General features: G+C 38.1%; 2 protein-coding genes across 5 annotated transcripts; one reads left to right on the forward strand and one right to left on the reverse strand.

Annotated features, from left to right (window-relative positions):
• The first annotated feature begins 183 nt into the window (after window positions 1-183).
• Window positions 184-9,964, forward strand: LOC100230674 (cytochrome P450 2J2). Of its 3 annotated transcripts, none has more exons than XM_030280818.4 (9): window positions 184-564; window positions 1,583-1,745; window positions 2,270-2,419; window positions 3,814-3,974; window positions 4,771-4,944; window positions 5,181-5,322; window positions 5,991-6,178; window positions 6,291-6,432; window positions 8,165-9,964. In XM_030280818.4, the coding sequence occupies exons 1-9, from the start codon at window positions 394-396 to the stop codon at window positions 8,341-8,343; spliced, it is 1,470 nt and encodes a 489-aa protein (XP_030136678.4). In that variant the 5' UTR covers window positions 184-393; the 3' UTR covers window positions 8,344-9,964. The 3 variants fall into 3 exon arrangements, with proteins under 3 accessions (XP_030136678.4, XP_072789377.1, XP_072789378.1); XM_072933276.1 differs by having other exon boundaries at window positions 5,157-5,322; window positions 8,165-9,043; XM_072933277.1 differs by having other exon boundaries at window positions 1,583-1,736; window positions 8,165-9,043.
• CAPN10 (calpain 10) lies at window positions 9,477-22,135 on the reverse strand. Of its 2 annotated transcripts, XM_030280811.4 has the most exons (13): window positions 22,037-22,135; window positions 21,473-21,680; window positions 19,965-20,096; window positions 19,570-19,766; window positions 18,139-18,356; window positions 17,473-17,614; window positions 15,824-15,990; window positions 15,006-15,289; window positions 14,335-14,537; window positions 13,722-13,977; window positions 12,457-12,656; window positions 11,819-11,864; window positions 9,477-10,465 (listed from the first exon to the last, which is right to left on the reverse strand). In XM_030280811.4, exons 2-13 carry the CDS (start codon window positions 21,614-21,616, stop codon window positions 10,436-10,438), a joined length of 2,019 nt encoding a protein of 672 aa, XP_030136671.4. In that variant the 5' UTR covers window positions 21,617-21,680; window positions 22,037-22,135; the 3' UTR covers window positions 9,477-10,435. The 2 variants fall into 2 exon arrangements, with proteins under 2 accessions (XP_030136671.4, XP_072789372.1); XM_072933271.1 differs by lacking the exon at window positions 22,037-22,135 and having other exon boundaries at window positions 21,473-21,990.
• Between the last annotated feature and the right edge of the window lie 1,399 nt (window positions 22,136-23,534).

Genomic DNA, 23,534 nt, shown 5'->3' on the forward strand with positions numbered 1-23,534 from the left:
AACTGCCTGAGGTGTTACCATTATGCAAAACTCTTGAAACCTTGGATAACTACTCAATAATTGGCACTTTGACCCACTACCAAGACTAAGAAGGAAACAAAATTCTAAGTGAAAAAAGAGACAGGTCACAATTACAGATCATTAAAAAAGGAGTGGGTGTGGCTTGGCTAACCACAAAGGATCACATGGTTTGGTTTTCTAGGGACTTCAGGCTGGGAAAACTGTAGATTGCCAGAGAGAGATGGCTACAGGAGGCATATCTTTAGAAAGAGTCTGGATTCAGTAGAAGAAACATCTTCACAAATCCAAATTTCCAGAAGAAGTCATAGGAAAAAAACCAAAAACAAACAAACAAACAAAAAAAAAACAGTGAGAAGTTAAAATTTTGATAAAATGTGGGGGATTACTGAGATTTTTATAGCTCTAGTAGTCTCCCTCCTGACTTTGCAGTTCCTCAAGCTGCAATGGATGCGTACCCAGCTTCCTCCAGGACCAGTTCCCCTCCCCATCATTGGAAATTTGTGGCTGCTGGACTTCAAACTACGCCGAGAAACTCTCAGCAAGGTATTTATTTATCTCTGTGGTTGCAAATCAGTCTGAATCTATTTTAACTTAAATTGTGCATTGCATAGGAATGGCCTAAAATGCTATTTTTTTAACCTCAAGCTTGATTACCAACCAGTTTCAAAGACTCTGAGAACCCTGCAGTATTAAAAATATTTCTGAGTAATAAACATCACCATTACTTTAGTCCTTGCTATTTTGTCTCTCTTTTGGTTGCATTCTCACAAGCACTGTCATAGAATGGTATTTCATTGGCAGTTTCATTTTGTTTCTGTGTTGATATCCAGCCCTGTAAGTCACCTCTAGCGGAGCTCTCCTTTCCTGACACCAATGCCACTGGAACATCTCCATCAGAAGACCAAACATGTACCCTAAACAGACACTTTGTTCCCTTGATTTTACAGCAAAAAGATTTCTTATCTGCTATAAACAGGTTACTGCTAAAACAAAGCAGGAAAATCTGATTGCTGTTATGTTTGCAACACAACAATCACACCAATCAAAACTATTCTTAAAAAGTAAGGAACTTGCTTCCCACTATTACAGGGAAAAATATAAGCATGATGCGAGGAAAAACAACAGAGGAAAATAAGAAAGATCCTGTGGAGCTGTAGAAAAGAAAGCAAGAAATTTTCTTTGCTTTCTTTTTGAGCTAGAGACAAGAAAATACCATAATTTTGGTCCATTAATAAAGATTAAAAACTCTGGAATTTTGCCTGTAATAATTTGTTGTTTGATTCAGAGCTAACAAAGTAACCTGCTGGTTTTCTTTCTGTGAAATTTACAGAGGTATTCTTCTGAGAGATGTCTTTAGCATCTATTCCATAAAGAACAATTATCTTCTGTTCCCAAAGCACATTAATAACAGAAAGACATTTTTTTTTCTAAAACCTGCAATTCAATTTGATGCCAACAAATGAGTTTAGTTACAACTACAGAAAGCTATTAAATAAATTGAGATTTTAGTGCATCCTTTCCCTGGTTTATAGTTACAAATTTCCTGTTATCAACTCTTCAGTTAACCAGCGTGTACGGGAACATCTACACACTGTGGATGGGACAGACACCTCTGGTTGTGCTGAATGGATACAAAGCAGTAAAAGATGGCATCGTCACCCACTCAGAGGAAGTTTCTGGAAGACCCCTCACCCCTTTCTACAGGGATATGATGGGTGAGAAAGGTACAAAGTGTTACACAAAGTGTTACACAAGAATGAGATAGAACAAGGTGTAAAGAAGGAATATGTTTTCATGTGCACACACATCAGCTACTGCTGTACCAGGGCATAACTGGGCTTTCACTGCAAAAATGTTTCATGCAGTGCTAAGCATATTAAGGAAAAATCAAAAATGTATTGTCTTATAAAGCACATCACTCAGTCCTTTTCCTTCCCAATAAATCCAAATGAATACTTGCCTGGAGAAGCTGCCCTTCAATTGTATTATTTCTAAACCAGGAGACTACTGATGTGGAAGGTATCTATAGACAAAGCTGTTCAGTCCTCACCAAAGCCCCCTCAGCTTCCAAGGACACATTTAGGAGCAGCTGGGTGCCATAAAATCCTAGGGACCAAAACTCAGCTTCTAAAATCTAAAATCATTGTATCCTTTAGTGAAATACAACCTCATCTAAATCAAAATTTGCCTCCTGCAGAGAAAGGATTTCCCCTCCCAGCAATGAACTAAATGTTTGTGTGTTTTTCAGGTATTTTCCTGACAAATGGTCACACCTGGAAGCAGCAGAGACGCTTTGGCATGACAATTATAAGAAATCTGGCACTTGGTAAGAACAATTTGGAGCATCAAATTCAAACAGAGGCCTGTCACCTTGTGGATATCTTCACAAATACAAAAGGTAAATTCACTAGAAAACAACACTTAGAGCTTTTCCTGAAATATTAGGGCTGGAAAAAGTTTCACAGTACATTTTTACAAGTAATATATTGTCTACATTAGTAGAACTTTCACTGGCTTCTTAACTGCATTCTTTGCAAAAAATGTTTTGTCTGCACAGTGGGCAATATAAAATTGTTTCTTTTTAAATAAGGAGAGTTTAAAATATGTTTATTATCAACACAGCTGGCAATGATTCTTATACTCAAGGAGTATAGAAAAACCCTCCTTAAAATATACAATGTATGACCTGCTGGAAGTCATTCTAGGACAGCAGGCTTTTAGGATTTGGCAGAGAAAGAACCCCACAACAAGGAATGTATCATTCAGTTATCCAAAAAAATCTTCTTTTCAACGTTTGGATGAAATAGAAACCAATAGAATTTTAGCAAGCTGCCAAAATAAAGCAATTAAATATAAATATTCTGAGCAGCCAAATCCCTCACCCACATCGTGTTCCATGTGAAAACACAGAGAGGTTGCCTGAGGTCTCTCTCCAACTCTCCTTGGACCAGGTCCATCTCTTTTCCAAGAGCAAAATTCACACATCTTTACAATGTAGATAAAAAAATCATCTACTGCAAGTCCCCGTACAGCCCAAAGCTTTACCTACCATGCAATCCCTTCTCAATTTTAAACTCAATAAATGTATTTTCTCTTTCCAAGAACAACCAAGAGCATTGGACTGAAGTCAGGGATGTATTTTCCATAGAAGTATACTTCAAAGGTTGTCCTTGCCATTGAAATGTATACTTAATTTATTTTTTTCTGAATTTAACCCTTTTCAATGGGAGATGTATTCCACTCTACTATATTAGCTTTGCCTTTTCAGTCTGTGGAAAAAAAATACATATGTGGTTGGATTGTTAAGCTGATACTTGAAATCCAAAAATAGATAAGTAATTTCGACAGAACTAAAAAATGAAAATTCTAATTATTTTTTCTGGGTTTGTTTGGGTTCTTGTTTTGAGGGGTGAGGGGGGTGAGGATGGTTGATTTTGTTTTTTAACTCCAAAACTTAAATATCTACCTCCATATTTGAAGGCATATCCTCTAATTAATTGTTTGTGTTTCCGCACAACCCAGACCACAAGTCAAAGAAGGGAAAAGATTTTGTTTGCCTACTCAAAAATGATTATCACTGTATTTTACAAGAGTAAAGAGCAGATTGAAAATTAAGAATCCATGCACTTACAATTCATGCAGTTAATATATACTAAACTAGGCTTCGCTAACGTAAAATTTTCCTAAAAATAGTTTGATCCCTTGTTGTTTTTACCATTAAAAAAAAAGCCTTCCGCATTTTTCTTGCTGTAGTCTATTCAGAAGTTCTCACAGCACCTCCCATATTCACAGGCAAACCTTTTGACCCCCACACTTCCATCGTCCATGCAATTGCAAATATCATTTGTGCTGTTGTTTTCGGTCATTGCTTCTCCAGTGAGGATGAATCTTTCAGCAAACTCATCAAAGCTATTTATTCTGTGATCTACTTTCAAGGTACTATCTGGGGCAGGGTAAGAACCTACTTTTCTTGTTCCTTAAGGTGCATTTGCACTTGACAAGTCAAAAGAAATTAAAAGTCAGAGACAAGTATTCATAAACATCTCCATTTCCAAACATACCATTGTTCTACAAGCCACAGTGAAATAATAAATCAATACATACTTTGTATATGTCATTATTGGCTTCTAATCCTTCTTTATGTCTGTAAATCACATCCTAAAATTAAAATTCTAGATCATCACTGCTTTTCACAGATTCCAATAAGCAACCATTAGCAGAATACTGTGTATTTAAGATTCATAGTTCTTAAAATGATAACAGCTTCTAAAATTTCATTTTTATTTAGTTTTGCAAATCCAGAAGGGCAGTTAGTAAGAACTAAGTCTTCAAATGGATGCCCTTTCAAAAACATATCTTGCTTCAATTCATAATGCATATTACCATCAAGATCCGAGTTATTCTGAGCTTCCCATGATATACAGGTTATAACAAAGGTTTATCACACCAAGAAGAATATATTTTAAGTTCTCAAAACCCTAGCTATTATTTAACTTGTGCCAGTATTTAACACTGGCATTGTAAAAGACTATCAGGTTCCTCATAAAGGGATGCCTAAAAAAAATTATAGTAAAAAATTCAAGTTTGAGAAAAATCTGTTTGTGAGTCAGATTACATTCCCAGTATTTAATCTCTTGCGTCTACTGCCTCTCATTCCAATTTGTTTGCCCACATGTTGTGATGACTTTACAATTATCAGGAAATCAGAACTGGGATCAGACACTCTTTGCTTTCTGTTGAACACCACAGCTGTATGATGCTTTCCCATGGCTCATGCACCATCTCCCAGGGCCTCATCAGGAGGTGTTTGCACACAACGACTTCATGCACAGATTAGTCATGAAGGAGGTTCAGGCTCATGAAAGACAGAACACAGGTGATCCACAGGATTTCATTGACTTCTACCTGGCTCAAATAACAAAAGTAAGTAAGTATCTGTTTATCACACTCTTCCTTACTTGGCTTCAATGCCTACTACAAACACTTGCTGTTTCAGTAACTGCCAAAGGATTTTTACATGCACACCTAATTTGTGTAGCACCAAAGGTGTTTGATAACAGTGGCCTGCTCACTGTTACCAAACAATGACAGTTTCTATGTGACTGGTGAAATATCTAAAATTATCTCTTTCATAGTCTTCTTGTGAATATACCCTACAGACAAAGGATGACCCTACTTCAACATTCAATAAAGAAAATATGGTTCAGACAGTGGTTGATCTTTTGCTGGGAGGAACGGAAACAACAAGCACCACCCTTCTCTGGGCACTGCTCTACATGGTACAATACCCAGAAATACAAGGTGAGCAAAAGCACTATCAGAGAGACCTGCATTCAACAACACAACTAACATCATTAGTGTAAGTATCAGCTCAATTACATGCAAGACACCAACAAAAAACTTAGCTATGTACACGAATGCTAGTACATCAGCAATTGAGATCCAGAAAATGGAAGGTCAATAAATGAAACAAACAGGTGCTCCCTCATCTGGTTCACCATCAAGAGTAGCAGAAATTAGTAGTAGCCGCAGTTTTACCTCACTAGAAGGGACTGGCAAGACAGAAAAACAAGTTAAATACATTTCAGATACAATCTAGTCTCCTCCTAACCTTTGAAGTAGAAACGTTTTTAACTGATACCCGATCTGATACATATTTATAAACAATGTAAATGATACCTGCAATTTCAAATTTTAATCAATTTTTTGAAACGCACAATTGTACTATCCTCATCACCAAGTAGGATGTGTCTTAAATGAGACATCATCCTGTGATTCAGGGAGATGCACTTCCTTGATCAACTGAAACCTAAACAGCAGTCAAACCAAATGTCAATGCATTTCATAGCAACATAATTTCTTTTCTTTCCCTCAGACAGGACATTCTCATGCAAAAACCATCTGGAAATAAAGGGGGGAAGAGGGGGCGTTGCAGAGTGGGAAATTAAAGTATTTTCATGTGTCTGCAGAAAAGGTTCAAAGAGAGATAGAGGCTGTTCTGGAACCCTCCCATGTCATCAGCTATGAAGACCGTAAGAAGCTGCCCTACACAAATGCTGTGATTCACGAGGCTTTGCGCTACAGCAACGTCACCTCTGTTGGGGTCCCTCGACAGTGCCTGAGGAGCACAACTCTGCTGGGTTTTCACATTAAAAAGGTACAGAGGATATCCACTTTTCTTACATCTTTGAGCTGTTAATATTTAGCATTTATATGACACAGAGAGAAGGAAAATCTATAAAAAATAAGATCTCTGCTGCTTCTTGCAGGGCACGCTTGTATTGCCAAATCTGCACTCTGTGGTCTATGACACTGAGCACTGGGCAACCCCTTGGAAGTTTAACCCAGATCATTTCCTAGATATGGATGGCAATTTTGTGAACAAAGAGGCATTCTTACCTTTCTCAGCAGGTAACACCCTGACCTTGAATATTCCTGCTTGCTCTGCTTTGCAACAAGATTAAAAATACTATTTTTAAGTTCTAAAATATTAAAAAGATACATTTATAAAAATGTATTTGACTAGATTGACTATTTGACTGATTTGAAAGACCTAAAGTCAGGTCTTTTGCTGTAAGAGCCACAGCTATTGTGCATTTTGTATTTTTCATATATTCAAACAATAGACAAGTATGGCTAGAAGACACTATGCTCTTTCCTTGACATATGCAGGGTTCCTATCATAAGGCTGTCTGAGCTTCTTATTTCCTAATGTGTTAAATCAAGGTAATTCCCCTAAGTCCACTAATTTATTTATTTTTACCTTACAAAAAGGAACGCAAATGAAAAAAGAAATGTGATTTTTCAAAACATACAGAAAAAATCTGTGAAGATATAGGAAACAAACCTCAGTCTCCCAAATCCTCTGTTAATAGCCTAGCACCAAGTCTTCTTGTATCTGTAGAAAACTAGCAAAAGCCAGTAGATTTTGTAGGTTTTCAGTAGAATATTATTAGGCAACCAAAAAAAAATTTACCTTTTCAAATGCATATTACAATATGCAACTTAACTAACTTACAGTGCAAATGAAGGGATTCAAAGATATGGAGGGGGGAAAAAAGGGGGGGAAAGAGTGAAAAGCAGTATAAAACAACTCTAGCAAGTTTCTCTAGTCTACTAGTTTCTCCAACAAACTGATTATGAAAAACAGCAGCACAAAATAGGAAAGTGGTATCATTACAAAAATTCACAATAAAACCACTGGGAAATAGCTGAGGGGTTTTTTGTGTTACTGTGACATTATACTACACACTTCTTGTAGAGAAACAGCAAAGAGCATTCTGAGTAACATGGTCAGATTAAACATAGTAAATCTAGATTTTTTTTTTTTTTTAATTCTCTAAATTGTCAGTAAATCCTAAAATCATCATTGCAAAACAGGTATTTACTATCTTACCTCCTTTACTCACCAAATGCCTATGAATCAAGACAACTAATTTGGGCTCCAATTTTAATTGTGGCATAGGACTATTTCTTTAACTTGCTCTGGTGGTTTTCGGTTCATGTAATCTGAGTATTTAGATATTTTAAATATCTTTGGTTTTATTAGCCTGGAATATATAGATATCCTGAAATATCCTGTGTAAACAATATGCCAAAATGAGTCACTGAGTGTACATATCACTGCACATTTCATTCCCTTAGCTCACACATCTGCCTCTGACAGTGTTAGGGCTACAAGAACCCAATATACCCTTCTGAACTTCTGTTAAAGAAATCCTGATTACATCCTTCTTGGCTTCAGAACTGCATCCCACAATGCTCCAGCCCTCCCTTCTCAAAAACCAAATTAAGTCTCTGAAGTATATGAAGCTTTTTAAAATCTGGCTTAACTAAGAAGCAATTCATGGTTTTCACAAAAAGAATCAACAATGGAAAGGGAGAATTGCATACAGGCTCCAGGGGTGAAAAAAGACTAAAGAAACCAAATCAAAACACCAAATCAAACACTTGACAGAGGTGCACAGTTTCTCAGTTAAGTATTTCCCCACCCTCCTCCTAAAGCGTCTTCTGCCCTTATAGAAGGAAATAGGAAATCATTATCTTACATTAACAGAATTTGTGGAACTCACTAGAATTTTGTGCAAAGTTCTTTTACAGAATTTAACTTTACTCAACCAACTTTTCTGATTTTCCTCTGCAGGGCACCGTGTATGTTTGGGGGAACGGATGGCAAGAATTGAACTGTTCATCTTCTTTACCAGTCTCCTTCGGGCATTTACATTCCAGCTCCCTGAGGGAGTGAAGGAAATCAATCTGGAGTATATTTTGGGTGCAATACTGCAGCCACATCCATATAAACTCTGTGCTATTCCACGCTAATCTGCAATGCTAAGAGACTTCAACCTGTTAGTAAGTGCAGATCCTTTAAAAACACGCTTCACTATCTCAGTTCTATTCAGATGGAGGTAGCTCAATGCAGCAAATGAATAGTTTTTATTTAGGAGGTCTGACCTCACCTACTGAATTTTCTGAAATAAAAGTAAGTCTACTTGCCAAACTCACATAACTGAATCTTGGACATACAAAAGCACACATTATTTCAAAAAAAAAATGTATTTTCACACTCACAGTAGCAGTGAATTAGCTGTAGAATGTTAGAGAAGTGGCCTGTATTAAGTAGTTTCCTGCATGTGTGCTCTGTAGGTATCACACTCTTAAAATAGGACAACTGTTCAGTAAGGATACTTGAATAAAATTTTCTTCAGTAAACTGTTACTCTTCTGAGTTCACAGGTCTTTTCTTAGATCTTCTTGCAGGAGGTAATAGAGTATGCACACACTTAGTGTTGATTCCTTTGCCTTTCACTCTCCTACAAAGTATTATATAGTGTAGCATAAATTTCACACACACAAAAATGATTGTAGTATGGACCCTTTCATAAACACAGCCCACTAGAAATCCTTACATCTTTTTTTACTTCCTCAGTATCCAATTTCTATTGCATCACAACTTAGGTCCATGCACTTTCACAAACTTTTCCTTCTGTTTAGAAACATTGTTGTTTTATCCAATAATTTCCTATTTGAAGAGAAAGGAACAGCTTTTTAAGAAATTAAGAAAATAAACTAAGATGTCAACCATTGTTTTAGTAGGTACAGTAGAGATTTATTACTCACAGTGTTTTCTTTTGTTCTTTTTCGACATTAACAGATGTAAAAGATTTTGACCATTTAAAATTCATCTGAAAGCATACCATATCCTTTCAATTTTCAAAGTTCAACAGGAGCTAGCAGAAATTATGGCAGGATGTAGTAAAAAATAAAAGCAGAATACTACATGTTTCTGGGACATAAAACTAATGGAAGACTTGATTGTCTCCGCAAGTATTTCCAATTATTCCCTTCCACTAAGTGGAAGGGAATAATTTGTTCTAACACATGGTAATGTTTGCTACCACAGGACAAATGCATACTTGACATCATTGAAATATTTCACTTTTTAAATAAAAGCCATTTTAAAACTTTCAATGTCACTTTATTTTCATTGAGGAAAATATAACATTTAAAAAATCCTGCTTGAATAACAAACAGTTTCAATCATAAATTAAGAAAAAAATTTTAAACTGCACACTTTTTGCAGCAAGGGCAGCTCTTCCATAAAACACATTCTTACAGATTTACAAAAGCAGTCTGACAAGATAGTTCAAAAGCTTTCAAGTCTTGTATTTTTTTATTTCTGGCATTCATTAAAGAAAACTCACCAAAAAAATCTTTCCTTTGAACCCACCATCTGCTTGGTTCCATAGAGGGCCCAAGGTAAAGTGCTCAGCAGCAGGACTGGCAGTGTCAGATACAAACTTGGACTTTTTCTACTCCAGTGTATTTTGATGGTTCTTGAGGTATATCCTACCTGAAAAAAATACTCCAGTTTTTCCTCAATGTTCACCACCCCCCTTTGGTCACATGAAGTTATTCTCTCAGTTGATTTTTCTTTTTTCCCCCAATAAAATTATTTCACAATCACAGAATGGTTATAGTTGGAAGGGACCTTAAAGATCATCTTGTTCCAATCCCCCTGCCACGGGCAGAGACACATTCCACAAGACCAGTGTGATCAGGGCTCCATCCAACCTCACCTTACACGTAAGCTTTATGGTTTTCTTCCAAAACCGTAGCTTGGGTTAAAACATGCACATATTCTTCATCTGTATTTTTGAAGAACTGAGGTACATGATAATTTGCTGTACAATGCTTCTTCTAAAAATGTGGGAGGACCAAATATTCAGTGTGTTCATGATTAAAAGAGGTATTTTTTACAAAGAAGTCGTTACAGGCCTGACAACTGGTACCAATGAAAAACAGTTGGGCTAAGAGCATCTTCTTGTTATTCCATTGAAAACTGAGAAGCGCAAGAGATGAGGCATTCCTTGGTTTCCCAATGTTTCTTGAAATGACAATGTAAGAATTCCATGCTACCTTTTCATCACAGTTGTAAAGGAAACCTATAAGAAAATGTGCAATACAGAGTAAAAAAAAAACTATATCATCTGTTGGGTTTTTTTTGTCAAGAAGGAATTAAAGTGAATCAGAGAAAAGAAAGATTTAGAAACAAAGGTTAAAATGCAATATTTTCATCTGAAACATCCTTTTAAAAAACCCCAAAAACTTTAAAACTCAAAAATCTCATCACATTAGTAACTAGAGAACACAGTCAAACTTTTAGAAAAATACATTGACATCCAGCTCTGCTGTTGTTACACATCTTTTAGAAATCACTAGCCGAAAGTGAGCCAGACTGCCTGGAACCTTCAGGAGCTAAACCTCTAAAAGTTTAAAGTCCAGTCTTTAGAAATGCCCATATTGTTGAAGATTCGATTCAGACATTAATTTCTCCCACTGATAAGAAAAATATAACTGCAATTTCCAGATTCTTGAAGCTGTCCTGAAGCATCTAAATTGTTTATTCCTTTGAGTCTGTTTAAATAAATATAAAGAAACATAAGTTTGAATAGATTCCTTTTGATATAGTGGCCTTACAACATTTTGTTCTCATGACAATGGTAACAAAGGACCTTCATTGCATAGTTCAGTTCCTAAATATTAAAGTAACAGGAACCATATGGAAAGTACACACAGGTCTGTGCCCACTTTGTGATGCACACAAAGTCCATATTGTTTGTGTGGTTTTAAGAGAAAAATGTAATCACTGGTCAACATGACACACATTCAGAAAACAAGTAAGCCAATTCTAAACTTGGGTGAAGAGTTTTTCCTACAATTTTTGCTTTGTTCAAACTTCAAAGGGTAAGAGCCAAGTATCTAGATGATCTTTTTCCACCTAATAAGCAGAGTGTTATCAAGGACATGTTTTGATCTACCAACCAAATAACGTATCTTCAAACCACTGTTAAAATACTTTATTTTTAAATTCTAAAACATTTTAACTGAAGTTCTCTGTACCAAATAAAAACACCATAAGTTTAGTTACTCGGTATTCACATTCAGTCCTTTTAAATTACATGCATATCTAATCGAGCAAAACAAGACCAAAATCTGAAATAACTGTCATTAACTTGATGAAAACAACTTGCACTCCAGGAGGGATTATAATGGTGAGATGCTGTACAGGCTGACTGTAGGGAAACAAATAAAAACCTAATCTTTTTTTACTGTGGTTTCTTAAGCCTTTACAACACTACCGCATCATTAGAATTTTAAAATTGCAATACAGAGGACACCAAATATCAAAACCAATCAGATGGAGGAAGGATACAACATATAGTTAAAACAAGCAGATTTGTGGTGACACCACGAATGAATACATCAAAATATATCCATCAAAATACATCACTTACCTCTTGTAATACTTGTCCAAGCGTCTCCTGGCTGTGAATGCGCTTCCTGTTGAAAACCCAAACCACGCTTATTTCTGAACAAAGCATTGGGAATCTTGCAAATACCAATTATTTATCCCACTTCAAAAAGAGAAGTTATATCAGGCTTTGTTCTACATCCTTTCCCTTAGCAAATCTTTCTGCAACTTTATTGAGTCTTACTGCAGTCTTACAGAACTTACAATTCTGATTCAGAGCTGTTGTTATTCACATCATAGAACTACCTGGAATAAGGCCAGCTATTCATCACATTTTCTCAAAAACAACCCTGAATTTCAAAAGGCATTGGTAACTTTCAGCATAAATCCTAACATTGATGCTGCAGGCGGTAATTAATTACTTAAGTGTCATCTCCTCCGGCAATAGACATCTGATATTCACCAAGTAATCCAAGAAGATTTAACAAATACTACCTTTTTTAGTCATTCTTCCAATATAATCAAAGTGGTAAGCAGAGCATGCAAGCTACAAAGACTTCTCAAAAAGCTTCCATCAAGACAACATGTTACTGCCTGTTGAAAATACAGTCATTTCCATGCATCCTGTAATATATGCACTAAAAACACTAGAAAAGCAAATGAAAGGCAACATAATTTTACCTGTCTATTTTGGTTGCTATGACCACTGTAAAATTGCCTTCTGTATTGGGCAAGTATGTAGAAGGTATAATGACATAACTTCCTGCAGGAAGCTTGCAAAGTCGGCTGACTTCCTGGGAATAGCAGTGAGGAACACAGCTCACCAGTGGCTCCAAGTGTACAAAAGAAGTAGTTTGTGGTTTCCAGCTGCTGTTAGGCACCTGCAAAAAAGAATGCAAACATGCATTTACCATTTAATCTGTTTCAGTCATGCAGTGTTTCATTCCTAGGACACCACAGTGTGATATGGTCCATCTCTATTCTAAATACTCACTCTGCTGTACAGAGCTAGAGAGAATAGGAATGGAAAAGCTTCCAGAAAACCCAGATGGCAGTACTAAGAACAGATGAATCATTCCTAGCCTGTTTGTAGACAATGTACAGAACCCACTACTCACACAGCAGTAGAGCTTTCTCTGTTGTATAACCCCACTCTTCCTTGCTGCAGCCTAAAGCACTTATTTACTGCCTCAGGGATTTGCTGAACAGGCTGTCCATCCAATATCTAGTAGTCTTTCCTGTACTAAAGTCATATTAGACTTCATCTCAGTCTCTTATAGGAATATAAGAAATGCCAATCTTTCTTCACATATTGTATACTTGAAGTTTTATGATTACTTCTGGTGCCCAACTCCAGACGTTTCACTTAAGCAACACCTTTTTTGGAGGCATGTTTTCTAAAAATAAACCTTTCCCTGCAAAATAGTTACTTAAGCAGCAGCTTCTCAGATTTACATTTATGCAGATTACATTTATTACATTTGAACACTGGCACACACATGTTGAATTTGTATCTATCCATATCAAATTAAATCTTGTTTTGTTTCTGATCACCTGCTCAAGATATCACAGTCCTTTTGATCCAGTATCATTTGCCTATGGACATTTAATTATTAGGCACAAAGAAAGTAAGTTTTCATGATGAATTACCAAAAGGTCTGGTCCTCAATTACTAGGGCACCAAGAATTCTTTGCAAATTCTCAAAAGGAGTTAATCATTGCTAAAACTAATTAAGAACGTTGTAAGAATTCAGTGGAACCAATTATCCGGTATACTATGCTATGTAACTACCTAAGTTATTCCCTATCTTTCCTGGGCATTACTTCCAGAGTCAGCCTATTTCTCTCAGAAGCAGCAAGACCCTTGCAAACTGCAAGGAGCGCTGTGCTGCCAGACCAACCTTCACCTTTGGCAAATAATCAATCAAACTGACCAGAAACCTTACCTGGAAAATGTGGAAACCTATTGGACAACACTTGCTATCCAGGCAGTGCTGACGGAGGGTGACTTTCACACTGCTTTTCCCTGGTCCTGCAGGAATGGAGAGGGGAAAGCAGGGATTGATATGGAAGGAGGGGAAGTTCCTGCTACCTCCAGCATTTAGCCCATTCTTCCAGCATCCATGCAGCTGCACTGTCTCCCATTCACCAGCTGGGAGTTCTTCACAGAGGGCAGCATCCATGGGTGGTGGCTTTAGTTCACTATCAAACATAAGAGAGAAAAGAAACTAAAATGTATAAAACACATACTACCAGAATATAAACAAATCTGACCAGCTTTTAAACAGCTGCCAACACTACATTTTGCCTCTGCATATAGCACTAAGCTGCAGTTGAGAGTCAAGATGCTACTTCTTGTTAGTATTTTAACAAGAGGTAGTAGCAGGTTCATGACAAAAACAAGGCATTGGGAAACTTGCATGAACTCAAAGATGACACAATGCTGTCACACAGTACTCTGCACAACTCTTCACAATATTTTTAACATTCCCACTTACTGCTACACTTGTATTTATGTGAACAAATTTAAGAAATATTCTTTATTAGCTTTAAACCTACCTGAGAGAGATCCTTCCAGTTGAAAATACACGAAGCAAGAAATTCCCTACTGCATCTTTCAGAAAAGTGCTGGGAACAACAAGATAAAAGCCAGGTGAAAGGTCACAGCACACATGGACTTCTCTATCGTAGGAATGGCAGATGGTACCTACAACTGGAGGAGCAGAGAGGGTCTTTGGAAGGTTAAATCGTTTCTTCTCCACCTAGAATAGATGCATAATGATGTGTGGTGGTTTAGAAAAAATGACTAGCTTGTAATAAAACTAAAAATTATCAAATATTGTTTAAAGCATTTTTAAACATGCATACATTTACAAATGAAACAAAGACAAGAGTATCAGCAGATGACCTGAACATCAAAGAGAAGTAGGAAGAGTTAATATTCAGGAGTAAATTCAGGAATGGCTTTAAGCAATCAGCCCAAAATGTCATGCACTAGTTTGGAACAATCCCAAGTGCTCAGTGATAAGAAGAAAGTACTAGTCCAGTAGTAGTTTGTACAGACAGTAACTGTGAGATAAACAGAACCATTCCAGCACAAACCAGAGATAGAAAATCTGTGACTAGCTGAATTGTATCACTGGCATAGGAAATGAAAGATTTTACTCAAATGTTTCAGTAATGCTTTTAAACTTCTATTTGCAAAGACAAAAATGTCACTTTTGTATTACCTTCCAGACATGCAATCCCACAGCCTGGTAATTCTTTCCCTGTATGCCTTCAGTCAAGGATGGATTTTCCTCTGCTAAGCGAGTTGGATTTTGAATCCTTCCAGCCCAGTCAGTGCTGTATTTCCTGTGTTTCTGCAGCAGAGCAATGCACACCTCGCTCGATTCACAGACCCTCAGCCAGAACTTGGGGTTGGTAGGGAAGCTGCTGTTGTTGCGGCAGCCACCTGCAGACTGGCCTCTCACCCAGGATCCAAAGAGATTCTGAGAGTGATACAGCACTTTTTCTAACAAAGTAAGAAAACCATGGTGTGAATTGCAGACATGGGAAGCCACTTAATTTTACACAACAGGTATATGGCAGAGATTACCCAGCCCAAGAAAACATGCTGTGATAGCCTGATACTTCCCCAAAGCAGAAATTCATAACCAAGATTTTGAGAGGCATGAGAATTAATGCCACAGTTGGTAATGACAGACTGATGACAATTTTTACAAGAAACTGTTACTTGAAATCTCAAGTGTATATACCACCAAAACATCACAGGGCTGTCCAGAATAACAGCCTTCTAGACACATGATACTAATCTCTCAAACAACTAGCAAGGAACCAGATTTCCTAGAAATATCAATGGTTTCTCTAAAGATCTTTAATTCCTCTTGTCCTTCCATTTTTCAGTAGAGATAGAAAAGGCCTATGAATCTACAGAAGAGGGAAAACTGAGAAATTATGGTTTAGTTGTACCCATCTGCAATTCAAATCAATTCTTCCCCTTGACATAATGTTATTTGTATGAGCAAGATGTCTCCTCATATCACACCTGTATAGAGGCTCTGAAGTTGTCCTTCCTCATTGACTGGAAAGCCCACAGTAATCTCATCAAACTCCCTGAAAAATTCCTCTTCATCAACCCAGAATTCTCCTTCTTGGATCTGTGACAGGAGCTCTGAAGCAACTACCGGATCCAGCTGGTTCCATCCTTGACCACTGCACATAAGACAGAAGTTAACATTCAGCTCTTTGCCCAGCAGAGTTCAAGAACAATCTTCTACCAAATATCTTACGGAGCAGGACAGCAAGAAGAGATTTCTTCATTTTATTGTGAAATAATTGCATTGAAAACTTCTCTGTACATTTCTAGTCAGTGAGAGGGATCACAGGAAACACAAGTCATAACTTATCAAAGAAAACTTAGAAACAGCCTAATACCAGACTGGCAGCAGAACAGACTTCTGGGTGAAATAGGTGCTTTGTTTACAGCAGTCACTACAGTAAGAAGTCTGAGAGCAAAATAAAGATTTTTAACTGTTGTTTAAAAAGGAGGTAAAAAAGTAAAACAAACTGTGCTGTCATTGTTCTGAAAGAATTTTAATGCCTTACAACAAAAACTGCCATTTGTGTTAAGAAACTGACTACCCCAATGAATCTACTTGCTATATCTTGATAAATCAAGAATTTAAACACCTCATTAAAAGCTAGTAGTTTTAACATTTTCCATTGTTTCACTAGCAAAGAAGAACACTTCTGGACTTGAATAAAACAGGGCTCTAAGGCCATCCAATGAAACCCTATCCTCTTGCAACTACATGGCAACTCACTCTTTGACAAAGAAACTACGAGAGACCAAGTGTATAACCAAAGCAACTCAAAATAAAAAAATACCAGCTGAAGTCTCAATAAATGCAATTAAATTACCTTTCTAATTCAAGGAAGAAAAATATTTCTACATTAACATCACCATATTGATAATATATTTTAATGCTGAATGCTTGCTGCTTGGGTCAAGAATTGCATGTTCTTTTGTATAGTCAAAACATGCTAACATTTTCCAAAATAAGCAAGTAGGGTCTGCCCTTTCATTCTTGTTACTTTTCTATTTGAGCTGCTACACATATTTCTGCAAGTCCTTTAAAACAGTTCTCTTCTTTATTTCTACTTTATATGGACTCATTTCCAGCTTATCCTACTTATATCAACCTACAGAAATGAGATAACTCAAGCAACTAGCATAAGCATCCTTCCTTCTGCAATAGTTTTATAATTATTCCTTTGCTTGTTTTCTGCAGCTGAGCCACAAACAAATGAGAAGAGGCAAGTAAAGCTGGGTGACTACAAGAAACAAACACAATCAAAGATACTTAGATCAATGGCAGAACAACAAAAAAGCACAAAAATCAGAAACAGAAAGTTAGCCAACATCTTACGTTTGTCTCTATAAAAAGATATGATGATTTGATAAACAAAAAAGTTAAATAAAAATTTATATTGTGAGAACTAGGAGTTCATATTTACTAGCCTCAGAACCAATGAGATGTGTGAACTCCCAGCTCTCTAAAGAACTGCACACATACTGAAGCCTCCCTCCTCTGCTAGAGATTATTAGCAGTGTTTGCCTATGCAATACATAGATAAGCTTTGTGCTTCAGAACTTACACAAATGGTTTTCCACATGAATATAAAACTGCTCACCCTTCACACCAAGGCCCTTTCCAGCACCGCCTCCCCCAAGGATTTCGTATTCGTAGCAGGAAGATTTCCTTGCCTGACACTTCAGAGAGATTCAATGTATCTATCACAATAAAGGCATGAAATTCTCCTAGTTCACTTGCACCTGAATAGAAAAAAAAAAAACACCATTTGAAAATAAACAAAAGAATCTGTTCCATATTTTACAATAACATTAGTGAAAGAAAGCAATTTTGCAGTAAAATGAAATTGGTTTTAAATCTGTATTAGAACAGCACAAAGAAACCCCTAACAGTTCATTTTAGTGACTATAAAGAAATAAAGTAACATTGCAAAGTATATTAACTTGCTCCTTAATCTCAAATCCCTACAAAAATTCACTGTGCTAAAATGAATTGAGGTTTTCAAGGTTGTTTTTGAGATGCTTTTTCAAGGGAGTGCATTTTGGGGGGAATGCATTTGTTTTTGAGAATTGACTACATTAGCTTCTAATACAAAAAGCACTCCTCCAAAAGCAGCCCCCATCCTGAACTCAGTAACATCCTTAAATGTTCATTTATCCAAATATTTCAAACTGTACCATGAAACTGGCAAGGTACTAGAATCAGCATTTGTATTTGCTGGCTGCCTTGTGCTTTGAAGCGTGTTAATAGAGACATTTGCTATCACCTTGTCTGGAGTTGAGGACTGAACAGCTTATTACACACTGTTCCTTGAGATTCATTAATCTTCTAAACACTGCTTTCTCCAAAACCATGCCAGTCTTCTCTTTCTCCACATTTTTTCCAGGGCCTTTCAGGGTCCATCTTTCAGCAATTCCTCCAGTCAGATCAACCAAAGCATCTGCCACCTGTCCTGCCCACAACTGCTCATAAGATCCATGCACTCTAAAAAATTTAAACAAAAAAAATTAGAAAAACACAAAGAAAAAGTTTGTATACACAGCACAACGGAAACACAGTTGCTACACACTTGGAACCCCACTCCATATCACAATCATGACTGTGTCCTACCTCATAACCCAAAGTAGGCAAGAAAAAGCACACACTATCTTATTTATATAGAACACAACATCTAAAGAATATGTAAACCATTGGCTATTCCACTGCTGGATGGGATTCTACTGCTTCTTACAGTCTCTCTATTCTATCTAAAAAACTACTGTTGTCTAGTACTAGTCATTTGTACCTTATGATCCATGCTCGACATTATCTTTTGTGATATACTAACTGCATTCTGTATAAATAAAAATGCTTCTTCCTCTTCAATTATTCTTTATTTTCTGCTCAAATAACAGAGCAGCACTTCCTTCAACAACCTAAGCAAACCAAGAGACAGCCCCATCTGATGTAGCAGATGGAAAAATCCAGCAAAAGAAGTCAAGATTAGAATAGAATTATAAGATTGAACAATAAGCTCTGCAGACAACAAGTATAACATTCCAAACCTACAGAGAAGCTTTAACATGACATTAGTGCTTCACAGCTTCTGCTCAATCTACAGCTGAGTAAGTTACTTCATAACTGAAGTCTGCCTCTGCCCTCTGCTGGCAACCACAAAATCTTCTGCTCAGAGTCTTTGGGACATTTGATGTCTATCCTACTGATGCATTTTGCCTCCAAATTGCTTTATCTATCTAGACAGCTTTTCTTTCTAAAACAGTAAACTAACAAATTATTCAAAAGAGCAGTGAAACTCACACAAGAGCCTCAGCTAGCACAAACTCAATGCTTTCCATGAAAGTATCTCCAATGCTTTCTGCTTTTCATTGAGCTCTCCTTTTCCCTAGTAAAACACCTTTCTTTAACAAATTAGATAACTAACAGACAGAAACTTAACAAACATCATTTGAATCCTGAAAATTCATTGCAGCTTACATTTCACCAGAATTATCTCTTTAAGACTATTGTACTTCATATGCAACTGGAAGCATACCTTACAGACCTACAGTTTAAAGAACAACTTCTGCACAAGCCAGGATGGGACCACCAGCAGTCACAATGCTCAGATCTACGCCCAAAGCAGCTGGGTAGAATAAGCAAGCAGAAGAAATACACAAGTGTTGTAGCTCTATTTCCATCAATAGCAGCGTTCACATACTTTGCATAAGCTTTTTCCAGTAGTGGAAGCCAAAACAAATCCTCTGTCTGACACTGGGAAAAGCAGAGTTTGCCCCCAAGACAAGGCAGGCGATCATCAATGGTCACTTCTACCCAGTGGCCAAATTGCCAGACCCGGCACGTGAAGCAGCCTCGATAGGACTCATCTGTCCAGCTGGGCTGACCTGGAGGGATTACCTGCAGGGCAAAAGCCAGAATCAAGGCAAACAATTAATTAATGAATTTTATTTTTTGTAAACAAAACTAGTTTAAAATATACTGAATATGAACCATCTGTAACAATGGCAATACTCATATGGCAGCTTGGGACTGCAGAACAATACACAAATGTCAATCAGGTGAAGAAAACTTCGCTAATGTGAAACTTCTCCATACCTTGTTCAGTAAGTATTTGCTCTTCTGCAAAGCTACACAGGCACACAGGAACCAACAGTCTCCCAAAATTCCTTGTTTTACTTGCACATCCTGCAGATTGTTTGAAAATAACCGAGGAGAGGAACAAATGTCCTAAAATGAAAGAAGAGGAGTTAAAGCCAAATCCTGCATGACATTCTAAGGAAATCTGTGTTTCAGGGACTGGGACAACTTCAGAGATCTCTCATAAAAAAAGGGAATTTTTACTTCTACAAAATTACCTTTTCATACGCAGCCTAAGTAAGAAGTAACAAATGAATGGTTTGTGGGGGTATTTTGCAGGTACTTTGTGAATGCAAACCTAGTTCCCACATGAATTATAGTACACAACTGTCACCATCAGCTGCAACCTTAGCAAAAGCAGTAAGAAGTGAAAGACAACATAATTCATCAGCTCCTTGCTAGACTTATGATCAGCTGTGACAGTGCTGATGCCATCTACATTAAACTGCACATCCCAAGATACAAAATTTTCAAAATTAGAACAAGGGAGAAATCTTTCCTAGTGCACAGAAAAATAGACTAGTTGGTAGCACAAGAGGAAATTTCAGATGCAAAGTCCTGAACACTTAATCTGATCTGAACGTGAGTTTGTGAAATGGTTCTCCTTATATATAAATACTGTAAGAGATGGAAATTAAATCATTGGTCCTCAGAGCAGTCAAGGTGTAAAGTACAAAAGCAGGAAGCTCCACACACAACTCCATGATATCATTTGTTTGCCAACAACACCTGATAACCAACAGCTCTGTCACTTTTCTACAGACAACCCCAGTCACAGGGGAAAAAATACAACTCAAGACAACATGCTTTTTTTCCTCCATTACATTTTTATAGCCTTTTTTTCCCCTCTACACAAAGGCAGTATCATAAATACTTCACCTTAAATGGGTGTAGTGCAGAAATGCATTCTAAAGCTTTTAGCTCTAATACAGCTTGCTCTGCAACCCAGCTATAAGTTTAAAAGCAATACAAGCCATATGACAAGTTATAAACTTTAAAAGTTTTCTTTCTTGTTACCAAAGAAAGCAACCACAAAATATTAGCAACAGGCTTCTAAAAAATTCTAAAATCCAATTACTTATTTTCAAGACCATTATGCAATATATCAAAAAAATTGGGAATGACATAATTCTGCATTCTAACTTGGTATGGATGTAATTTGCATAACTAAACATATTTATAATAAAATATCTGAACTTCTCCTACTGCCATGAAATTTAAAAGGTCTAAAAAAGGATTTAAATCAAGCCTACAAACAAGCACCTAGACTAAAAACTGTAACTTATGCATTGTTAATGCTGACATACATTGGTTTTATCATTTCTGTATTTCCAAACAAAAAAAAAAAAACCAAAAAAAAAAAAAAACCAAAAAAAAAAAAAAAACCACCCAGAGGCAGTTAACTTGCATTTTTTACATAAAAGCCCAATTCTGTGAAAATCATCCTTTTATACCTTAAAACTTACCTTAGGTCTCAACCAAGATATCTCGCCTCTGAATTGGGCAAGCGGGGTACAATAATTAAAAAATATAGAGGTATCACTGGCCGGAAACGTGGGGTCTGTGTAAAGGTCTCTTGCCACCATTAACTGCTTTTTCTCACCCAGCATTTTCAACACAGCCCTCAGCAGCTTTGCCAGCTATTCCTACGACTTTAAATCGCCAGGCACCAACCTGCAACAGAAGCGAGTGTTACCGGGGAATTGCAACAGAGAAACAAACAGGCATGGCGGATTTATTTAGGGATGGACAGCCTCTCGCTGTAACACGGAGCACTTGGAACCACCACAGTGCTGAATTCTTCCGGCACCTGACGCCATCCGACACCGCTCAGCTGGAAGTGCAGGGGTCTCTGAGGAGACCTACACCCACTCATGTCCCTTACCCCGCTCTGCGCACACTCTCCACACAAAGCTCCCCACCACCACCCCTTTGCTCACACCCAGCTCGAACAGGGCCCCTCCTGCCCACCACCGCCCGTCCCCACAAGAGGTGCCGGCCCGGCCGGCCCCGCTCCCGATCCCCCTCACCGCGGGGCGGCCCCGCCGCCATTGCCCGGGGCGGCCGTTACCCGGCAACGCCGGCACGCGCGGCCCCGCCCAGCCCGCACTTGACGGACGGCGCCGCCGGCCAATCAGCTGACGCCACTTGCGCGCGCGCCGTGCGTTGGCCCCGCCCCCCGGCTGAGGGGAGCTGAGGGGTCCCGGGGGTGCCGGGAATTCCCGCGGGAAATGGGAAACTGCTCATGTGGGGCACGGGCTCCTACAGGCGGAGGGAAATTAATCCAAAGTGTTTTCGTAAGATTGTGACAGAAAAACGCAGAGAAATTGCTGGCCATCATCAAGTGCCCTCCTGACATAACGGTACAGATCACATTTTCGGATAGTTTGTCACCATATAGTCGTCCACGGGCTGAACCGTCAAAGGCGATATGTTAATTTCCATATTCGGATAGCTACCGCTGACCAGTGAAATAGAAAAAGTTCTTTAAAATACTTCTAGCTCAGGAACAAAGAACAGAAATGCAGTAATAAGGCTGCCCTTCAGCACACCAAGGTTTTGGCTTTCAGGGCACACTGAAGGAGGCTGGTTTGTTTTTTTTTTTTCATGTTTGGGCCTTTCACACCAGTGTTCCTCAAGGAGCTCAGGTGTGGTCAATAAAGAAGCTGCTGAGCCACTGTGGAAGGATGAGGTGTTTACCAAAAAATCTGCCATCACACTTGCCTGCGATGATGTGTTTGAGTCTAAGATCACCTGGTCCTTGGGTAGAGAGGACGTCTGAGCGAGAGAGCCACAAGAAAACACAGGCCTAACTGGTTTTTATCAGACATTAATGCAGAAATCCTTCTCTCAAGCCAACCTTAGCAGATGGAAATGCTCTCAGGTAACTGCAGCTGCTGTCTACCCCCCCCCCCCCCCCCCGACATTCAGAAATAGGGTCTCTGCCCCTTGGTCATGCCCGTTGTACAGACACAAGGCTTGTCCCCTGCATACTGCAAATTTAACCAACAAATGAGACTTTTCACATTGGAGTTTTGACCCTTTCGGGAGCAGAGGAAACACTGCTGGCAGTAAGAATAACCCTCTTGTCCACGGCTCATGCGAGGGAGCTGCAGCTGCGTGGCTGCAAGTGAGCAACACAGGAGAGCTCTGTTGGGGGAGGGAAAGGGGAAAAAAAGGCCTCTGTGTCAGGAACAGTGAGGCTCTGATCTGTGTGATTTCACCCCTGCATTCTTTAGGAAACAGCAATCACACAACTGCATAAATTCCATTAAAGGACCAATTCTAGAAAGCAGGATAAATGTTGAGCTCTAACTGTAAATACAGGAGATACAGACTAAAACAATTAATTAGTTAAATACCTATTTATTTATGAAGCTATTAGAAAAAGTACCTTGGTCTCTCAGATACCTGACATGCTTTCTCTGCCCAACTGCAAGGTTGTCAAGGGGTAAATTAATACTGTATGCAATTGATGAATTTTTTTTTTTTCTGTTAACCTGAAACTCTTGGGAATGAGAACAGCAG

The sequence above is a fragment of the Taeniopygia guttata genome, chromosome 9, assembly GCF_048771995.1.
Source record: "Taeniopygia guttata chromosome 9, bTaeGut7.mat, whole genome shotgun sequence".
NCBI lineage: Eukaryota > Metazoa > Chordata > Aves > Passeriformes > Estrildidae > Taeniopygia > Taeniopygia guttata.

Bases quoted from the DNA above. Each gene is read 5' to 3' on its own strand.
- LOC100230674 (XM_072933276.1), top strand. From the start codon at position 394: ATGTGGGGGATTACTGAGATTTTTATAGCTCTAGTAGTCTCCCTCCTG. The intron at 4,945-5,156 runs GTAAGTAAGTAT...TCTCTTTCATAG, and splicing joins ACCTGGCTCAAATAACAAAA to TCTTCTTGTGAATATACCCT. The intron at 6,433-8,164 runs GTAACACCCTGA...TTTCCTCTGCAG, and splicing joins ATTCTTACCTTTCTCAGCAG to GGCACCGTGTATGTTTGGGG.
- CAPN10 (XM_030280811.4), bottom strand. From the start codon at position 21,616: ATGCTGGGTGAGAAAAAGCAGTTAATGGTGGCAAGAGACCTTTACACA. The intron at 20,097-21,472 runs GTAAGTTTTAAG...CTTTCATTTTAG, and splicing joins TATCTTGGTTGAGACCTAAG to GACATTTGTTCCTCTCCTCG. The intron at 11,865-12,456 runs GTAAAATTATGT...GGTTTTCAACAG, and splicing joins ATAGCAACCAAAATAGACAG to GAAGCGCATTCACAGCCAGG.